Here is a 9448-nt window from a genome sequence, read left to right as displayed (position 1 = left end):
AACTTTGTTCTCCCACTGTGAGCAAAACAAAAATGTAATTGCATTGTCAATATTGTGTGACGTCATTAGAACCAGGCATCAAATATTACGATTCTCATTCCCGCACATTTTCTATACAACTATATTTTCATCATTTCGTCATTTTGCTTTTAAAAATCCATAATCTACCACGGTATAGAAAATTAACTTGTTTTCCCATTGAAATACCACACATATTTCCCTGGTATAGCAGAATATACCAATAGTATTACTTGTGCTTTCCACTTGTGAAAAATATCGGTATTGTGCGATACTCGTAAAATATATATGGTATTCAGCGGGAAACAATTAAATATTCTCCACATATAGGTCATTGTGACCTTCACTTCTAGGTCAAAGGCCAAATAAGTACAAAGCAAATATGTATATTGACTGATAAGTACAATGTAGTTCACAAAACAGTAAAGAGCCGATGATCTAAACATTACAGGATAGATCTTAAACATAGATAAGTGGTCTTTCAGATAACCATTCACACAGTTTTAAAGCTATTTATTTATCAGAGGACACGACTGAGGTTTGGTAAGAAGCTTATGTTTAGGTAAAAAGGTTATGTACAAGATATATCATACACTATAGAGTAACATCAACTTCTAGACTTGATTAGATTTTTGGACATTATCAAGGTCAAAGGTCACATTTGAAAACTTTTGAAGTAAAAGTTTGTGGACTAGATATCTCATGAAGCCGTCATTACAGATTTTGTTTATATCAACACCATAGTATAGTATCTCAACTATTTCCTGATTGGAGGCTGTGGAGTATATATGACTTTGTCTCTATCCCCAACTGTTGTAAGTTAAATCATGTCTGATAATCGTCAACTATCTGTCACCAGCTTCATTCCTTCTTAAAGTAAAATTATAAATAAAATTGTATAATCTTCTGGGGAAAAACGACCTTTTCTTTTTCTAGTACACCTTAAGATACATAGGATAAAATAATAAAACCCTACTCATAACAGTTCTAATGTACATACCATCTTCTATCTAACCACCATTGTCCCACTATCCAGCCATCAATAATCTTGTTGTCATATTATTATCCAGCCATGGATAGTCCAGTTTTCTCACATTCCAGTTGACATTTGCCCAGTTGTCCCACATTCCAGCCACCATTTGCACAGTTGTCCCAGATTCCAGCCACCATTAGTTCTGTTGTATCACATTCCAGCCACCATTAGTTCAGTTGTCCCACATTCTAGCCACCATTTGTACAGTTGTCCGACATTCCAGCCACCATTTGTACAGTTTTCCCCACATTCCAGCCACTATTTGTACAGTTTTCCCACATTCTAGCCACCATTTGTACAGTTGTCCCACATTCCAGCCACCATTTGTACAGTTGTCCCACATTCCAGCCACCATTAGTTCAGTTGTCCCACATTCAAGCCACCATTAGACCAGTTGTCTAACATTCAGCCACCATTTGTACAGTTGTCCCACATCCAATCCCCAAGTTCATTTTAGTGGTTTAGTAGCAAATTGAATTTGCTTTAACAAAATTGTTCCCCACACATACTTTGATGAGAATGAATTATTAATCACACTAGAATATTGACTGTTTTTTCTCTGTTGATCATAATCAATAATATCACTAGGAATGTTGAATAGATTTTCTCCAGTGATTATGATGATATACAATCAGGGTAGAATGTTGACTGATTGTTTATTGTGATCAGTTTTGTTGGTCTGGTTGTGTGTTGTCATGGCAACTATACCTACTAGTTATGTCACAGGAATCACCCACTGCTGTACTGTAGTAGTTTAACATTCCTACCAAACACTGCCCACAGGACATCCTCCCTGTCTACACCTACAGCACATGTACAGTCTGTGTCTGTGTGTATGATCCTGAGGAACTCCCCACGTCCACTGATGAGTAGGACTCTGTAGTTGTCCCAGTCCCCTATGATAATGTTCCCCACACTGTCATACACCACACTCTGGGGGTCAAATGGTTCAACTCCTTTATGTGATGATTGTTTATATGTACTGGGGATGTCACCTCTATATACAAACAGTTCCCTGAAATCAGTGTCTATAACAATAACATGACGTGTCCCATCACCACCATCACCCTTAATATTCCTATGAACCACTGTGACATTGTGAGTGACAGGACACTCTGGGATCCTCCCTGGTGTACACACTAATGGCTTCCCAGTCCCTGTAGCACTTGTAGTGAGTACCATTTGACCTTGTGGGGTAAATTTGGAGATGTTGTTGGTCATCCCTAAAATGACATGGTTACAGGCAGTAACACAGATACACCTGGGTGTCTCCTTGGTACTGAATCTGTGTTTTAGTCCTCCTGATACCAGCTCCATGATGTTGTTTTCTCTATCACAGACCCACAGTGTGTGTGTTGTTGGTGACAGACTTATGTCTTTGATGATAGTTCTTCTGTGTTTGACCTCCTGTATTTCTTTCCCCTTCCTGTCCAAGAGAGTTAATGTTTTACTGTGATACACACCGTACACCTGACCATCAGCGGTGGGGCATATAGAATTAATACCAACAGGAGACCTCCACTCCTCCAACACTTTGGTCTGTGGCAGTAGTTTGTACATTGTCACTGCCTTCTTTCCTTTTGGTTCTGATTGTTGTGATGTAGAGGATGGTTCCTGACCACCAGATGTCCTAATTACTGACCCATCCTGGTTAGTTGAAGCTTGATCTAAGGCGTCAAATTTACCTAAGGCCAGCTTTAGGTGATTTTGAGGAGTTTTGTTTGGAGTGAAACTGGCAGTACCCAGGACAGGTTTTACAGGGACGCTTATTTGGGAATGAATTTCACATCCTGTGTCGTAGATTTCTATGTGAGAACCATGCTGGAGTGCTGCTTTGCATTCCTGAATTAGTTGTCCGAGTTGCTTGTTATACATTTCAAGGTCCTGTTTGTATTTCCGTATAAGCATGGTATTATCCTCCTCCATTTTGTGGTAAAGAGAGAGTGTCTGTGCTGTAAGGAAGTCGAGGTCTTGTTTTAATTTGTCTGTTTGCTTTTTCAACTTGTGTGAAAGATTCTCAAAATTGCTCGTATTGTCTCTAAGAAGTGTATCAGTAGATTTGATGTATTCCCTAAGTTGTACTAGCTCATTTTGTTCAGTTCTGTCAATAAAGTTTTGAATGTCTTGTTTCTTTGTAGGAGTAATATCGCTGAGTTCACAAACATCATGGCCTTTGTGAGTAGATAAATGACATTTTAGACAAACAAGTTTATCACATTTTTCACAGTAAAGTTCCAGTGGTCTCCCATTGTGTTCAGTACAGGTACGGAGAGGGATTTGACCTATGGTTGTTGCCATGTTGATGAAAAAGTTGTGGAAGAGACAAGGAAGTTTATAAATAGACCCAAACAACTTGTCTATTATATATAACTGATATTGAATAACAGTCACAAAATAGACTTCATTTCATGTCTCTAAATCTTGACTTTACATCGAGCTCCAATCCAGGCACATGTGTTCATAAAACATAATTGTAAAGACACTCAAGCATAGCTACCTGATGATCACTGATGTGGGTTACTAGGAAGAGGAATCCAGGTTTTCCATTCCAAGCCTCAGAATGTTAACGTCAAGCAAACACAGGTACATATTGTAGTTGTTCATATCCCAAGTATTTGATTCCTTGTCGAGGTAAACATCCAATATCTTATTTGTGTTGATAAGTTACTTGTTTAGCTGGCTCAGAATTACACTAAATGTTCCAAGGAGAAATTTCTGTTTAATGTCAGGTACAAAGTCCAAACTGAATACGCAATCTTCATAGATCTACCCACTGAATTAGATAAGACCCTGCTATCTAAGCCCGTGATCTACCTGTGCAGACTTCCTTGTTGAGGGGTGTACTCAGTTTCCCCCATTTTTATAAAGAACAAAGAAAAGTGTTGATCTAGGAAGACAATGGCAAACCTATTATAGTCTGTTTCATACTTACCCCACAGGTAACTTACCTGTGTGAAAGTTACCCGTCTGGTTGTAGCTTTTCTGTGTATGTGATATGTAAGGGATTTTTTGGATATATTTTAGAAGTTTTAAGTAATTTTGAGGGGTATGAAATTGATGAAATAAGATAATAAATAAACACCTAATTGTTTGTTCTGGTTATCAAATTTTAGGTTGTCACTAATAAACGCTTAATTGTCTATTTATCAAATTTTAGGTAAACATTTAAAATTCATTTATGCATATACACATGATACGTCATACATGATGTACAATACAGATATAACAAATAATAACTAAATAGTAAGAGTTTACAGTCAAATATATCAATACTGATACATTACATTTCATTTACATTACACGTTTTGAGCCTCCAAAAACAAAACAAGCTAAGATATGTACTTCATGAGCTATGGTGGAAAACTGACCATTTCCCCAAGTCGGCATTTCTGAATTCGGGAAAAAAATCATGAGTAGATCATTTCTAGTAGCAAAAATGCATGGAAAAGGTATCAAACCAATTGAATATGAATTTTTGAACTGCTGAGATATTAGGTATTTGTTAATACAATACTGTAAATATAGCCATATTCACTATATCTATGAATGTAATGGGATTTCAAAGACTTAAAAAAATACTTTCAACACTTTCCCATCTGAGGACCAACTTTTGAATACATTTTTTGATTCCGTGATGTAATATGCAAAACTAAATTGTATGACGGTAAAGCGCTCAAAATAATGAAAAACATGGTTGATCAAGTTTCTCAAAACTGTTTCTTGGGTTAAAACAGTCTGTATTACTGTTAGTAGAGTTCCCACAATGGGGTCCCGTGACAACTTTTCCCGGACCAAGTTTTGAAGTTGTTTTTAGTCAATTTGAGGGTGCTTATTAAAATGAGCTGGGGTGAACTTCCTGAAAATGCGGACTAACTCGGCCAGACGCGAAAATTCAAAATGGCCGCCACCCGTCGTCTGGTATATAAAACAAATACATATCTTTGCTTGTAGAATTCCGTTTTTATATGATTTTTTGGTCTAAATATATGTTTTAATGGTCATGGATTTGATTTATTAGTACAAAAACTTGATAAAAGTAAGCGTTAGAACGAAAAATGGTCTGTTATTTTTTTGCTGCCCAAAACCAGGATAACCGGAAGCTGACTGCAAAGGAAAAGACCAGGAAGACACCCTGAATGGTTTGGATGCAAAGTTTTCATATTCAACCAGTGTAAATTAGATAAAACAACCATTGTATGAAATGTCTGGTCAATGATTTTGTTTATTTCGGGTTTATCGTCCATGCATCAGCCAAAATCATATGATTGGTTTTGTTTGTGTTTAATTAGTTGATCGTCCTATTAACAGGTAAGGTCATTTAAGGACGTGCCTCTATGTGCGTTGTGTAACCGTGCATATGAGTATGTGTGCAGGAGACAGGGTATGTTGGTGTACCTGCCTCCTTGTGATAGCGTGGATCTGATGCTGACTTGATAATGCTAAAGGCACCCAGCACAGCATTCCGTCTGGTCACATTATGCTGACAACGGGTGAACTAGTTTTTGCCATATTTCTAAATGCTGAACGTAAAGCAGGGAATAACAACTACCATGTTTAAGGACTTTGGTATTTCCAGGCCCGGGAACAGAACCCATTGGCTTCCTAATCTGGGCGAACGTTGTAACGTTCAACGTTAAAGCCAAAATTGAGGTGTTGCCAAGCAAGGCGCAAGGAAATAAAAGGAAGTAAGAAATAGAAAGAAATGTAATGTAAATCCCAAATATTGCAATGGGTGCAGCAGATTTATTTTGGTCGCTTTTGTGTCCCAAAATAGAGGGCACAAAAGCAAATCCCCAATGGTAAATATGAGAACGGGTGCCTAGCTAGTCACCGCCACAAACAGCAAGTGGTTAGAAAAGAAAGAAGACACGAAGGAAGGAAACCAAAAAGATCTCAAGTGTTGTAATGGGCGACGCAGATCAGTTTTTGTCTCTTCCATTTCCCCTTAGTCATGCAGTGGGAATCAGCAGACTTATTCTTTTTCCAAACTGCACAGGTTGTCTGGTCAATGAAACATGTAGACTTTCAGTCACCATCTTCCTCTTTATCCAGAGTCACTACATATAACTTCGTCATCATTACTTTCATCTTCCATATCACCGTGCAAGTATATATCTACTCATGAGTCATGTTTAGCTTACTAATTTTATCATTGTAGATGTGTCGAACAGTGAATGTGGACATTAGCTGAAGAGCCTCTTGTATCACTGAAAATGCTTTGCAACATCTTTCAAAAGATTGCGTGCCTCCTGAGTTTCTGTTTTCCATGTCCATTTAAGTCAGAAATTGCATCATAACCACTGTGGATATGTAATGGAATCAAGGATTTGTTAGCCTTTAGGTGAAACCAGAGCACTGAAGTGGGATCAGTTGAAAAAGAAGTCCAAGTGCCGCATCCCATCAAATGTAGTGACCATGGATAAAGAGGAAGATGGTGACTGAAAGTCTACATTTTTCATTGACCAGACAACCTGTGCAGTTTGGAAAAAGAATAGGTCTGCTGAATCCCACTACATGACCATAAGAGGCGACTAATGTGGGAGCCCCTGCATAATTTGGGGGTTTAGTCCGTGTCTTCTACGAAGGGGAAATGGAAGAGACAGAAAATGATCTGCTTCTCCCATTACAACCCAAGCTCTCTTTGGTTTCCTTCCTTTCCTGTCTTTTTTCTTCTCTTAACAACTAGCTGTTTGTGGCGGCGACTACTTAGACACCCGTCGTCATGTTAACCATTGGGGATTTGTTTTTGTGCCCTCTATTTTGGGACATAAAAGCGACCAAATTAAATCTGCTGCAACAATTGCAATATTTGGGATTTGTATTATATTTCATTTTATTTCTAAATAACCTTTATTTCCTTGCGCCTTGCTTGGAAACACCTTGCTTTTGGCTTTAACGTTGAACGTTCGCACATGTGAGGAAGCCAATGGGTTCTGTCCCCAGCCCGGGACATACCTAAGTCCTTAAAAAGGTAGTTGTTATGCATTGGTTAACGTTCAGCATTAAGGGAAATGGCAACAACTAGTTCACTTGTTGTCAGTATAATGTTACTGGACGGAATGGTGTGCTGGGTGCCTTTGGCATTGCATTTCAGTGAGATAGCACTATAAAGTCGGCATCAGATCCGCGCTATTACAAGGAGTACACCAACATACCCTGTCACTGGACACATACACAGATACACGCTTACACAACACACATGGAGGCACGCCCTTCAATGCCATTACCTGTTAATAGGACATTAAACAAATTAAAAACAAACCAATCATATGAGTATGGCTGTTGCAATGACGAAATTAATCCCCGAAATAAACAAATTCATTTACCAGTCATTTCAATGAAACTTTTTCATCCAAACCATTAAGTGTGTCTTCCTGGTCTTTTCCTTTGCAGTCAACTTGCGGTTATCCTGGTTTTCGGCAGCAAAAAAATAACATACCATTTTTCGTTCTAACGCTTACTTTAATCAAGTTGTTGTACTAATAAATCAAATCCATGACCCTTAAAACATGTATTTAGACCCAAAAATCATATAAAACGGACATCTAAAAGCAAAGATATGTATTTGTTTGATATACCAGACGACAGGTGGCGGCCATTTTGATTTTTTGCGTCTGGCCGAGTTAGCCCACATTTTCATGAGGTTCACCCCCATCTCATTTTAATCAGCACCCTCAAATGGACTAAAATCAATTTTCAAACCTTGGTCCGGGAAAAGTGGTCACGGGGCCCCATTGTGGGAACTCTACTATGTAGTGTAGCCGAATGTGTAACGCAGTTTACTGAAGCAAACGGTGCAAGTTCAAATCCACGTTAAGATTAACTTCTTTTTAACATTTAGGCATGCGACCTTTTTCCTTCATTAAGTAATAAAACATCTTTTTGTAAATCAATGGAACATTTTATTGATATTTTAATAACATACATATTGATTTATCTTCTATGGAATCATGTCATCAAACTCCTGCACACGTGGACAGTACAGCTACGCTTTGTAGATGTGACATCATTTTAAATGATATTTATGAATTGTTTTACCCTCCAATTGGCACTAGTAATTTTATTTATTATTTACACACAAACAAATGGTGCCGAAATACAAAATATGTGGGATTGTTGCGTTATAATAAAAGAGGCCAAGCAAAAAAAAAGAACTGTAATTATCGCAAATATGCATTACAGTCCGACAGTCAAGTGTCACACATTTCTGTTGTAATTTATCCCAGATGTAAGATATATGATGCTTCGTTCGCGTACTCCATAAAGTCCATCGTCCGGTTCTCAAGGCGTACTTATAGATAATGGTAAAACTCATCATTATCTCACTAATTAGCATAGGCTGTGATCACTTCTAGCTCACCAGGATGGGAATAATTATAGATATTTAAGGATTTTTATGATAGTTATAATATACTTCTAACATCCAGGAATTTAGATGAATTTCTTTTTATAAATATTAATTATCAACTGTACCACATTCTTAGTCACACGTACTCATTCTTACTAGGTATTTAGGCATTCTATTAAATGTTACAATAATAAAGAAAAGTTTCATTTTATAACTAGATTTTCATTTTAATATGTTTTAAGAACAAAACTATTTTCACAAAATAACACACTTCATCTTATTATATGTCATATCAGCAGCACAAGGACTACAGAATGGATATATTTAATATATATATTTGTTATTTATATATATAATTAATATTGAAATATTTTAATAACCATCTGCTTTTAAAAACTTGTAAGTCTTATATGATGTATTATTAAATTATATATGATCAGCTTCCAGCTTAGATAGAACACCACCCTACTAGATAGAAGGGTTAACCACAGGTAAAAACACAGGTAAATACTGCCAGTACTACTCAGAAACAGACTATAATCCTTCTAACAATATTCTTCCCCCCATGTTATTTTAAAAAGTGGGGGAATTGAGAACAAGCCATTGTTGAGCGAGGTTGCCGACAGGCCTACAGAAATCATAAAAGGGTAGATTTTGCAGAAGGTCAAGGTAGGTCATGTTTATAGACCGTGGTATTTGGTGTGTAGTGTCTGACAGTTATATGTGTATTAGGCTACAAGACAAACCTGTCATGTCGGTATATATACCTCTGTGTTGATTGTTTTTTTTAAACCTACATGTACATTTAAATTGATAAAACTATGATTATTTAAATGTTATGTGATTTTGTTTTAAAGTTGTAAACATTGTTTTTCACATTCCATTAAAAACACGAGATAGACTTGTTAACACTTTTTTACCACGGACTTAGATATATGTAAGAATCTAGTTCCGTGGTATTACTGTTTATAACAGTATAGACTAAATTATATTTATATATCTTATGAATAATAAAAATAGTTGGATCCAAGGTTCAGGACACATGATCA

At 37.0% G+C, this 9448-nt stretch overlaps 1 protein-coding gene across 1 annotated transcript; it reads right to left on the bottom strand.

Moving 5' to 3' along the window:
* Positions 1 to 335: 335 nt before the first annotated feature.
* On the bottom strand, positions 336 to 3840 carry LOC110442899. Its single transcript, XM_021486762.1, has one exon. It carries the CDS (start codon positions 3347 to 3349, stop codon positions 1781 to 1783), a length of 1569 nt encoding a protein of 522 aa, XP_021342437.1. The 5' UTR covers positions 3350 to 3840; the 3' UTR covers positions 336 to 1780.
* Between the last annotated feature and the right edge of the window lie 5608 nt (positions 3841 to 9448).

Source organism: Mizuhopecten yessoensis, unplaced genomic scaffold (genome assembly GCF_002113885.1).
Source record: "Mizuhopecten yessoensis strain PY_sf001 unplaced genomic scaffold, ASM211388v2 scaffold716309, whole genome shotgun sequence".
Lineage (NCBI taxonomy): Eukaryota > Metazoa > Mollusca > Bivalvia > Pectinida > Pectinidae > Mizuhopecten > Mizuhopecten yessoensis.
Note: the sequence above shows the minus strand (reverse complement) of the source record. Positions and strands in the feature narration are given on the sequence as shown.

Bases quoted from the DNA above. Each gene is read 5' to 3' on its own strand.
- LOC110442899 (XM_021486762.1), bottom strand. From the start codon at position 3,349: ATGGCAACAACCATAGGTCAAATCCCTCTCCGTACCTGTACTGAACAC.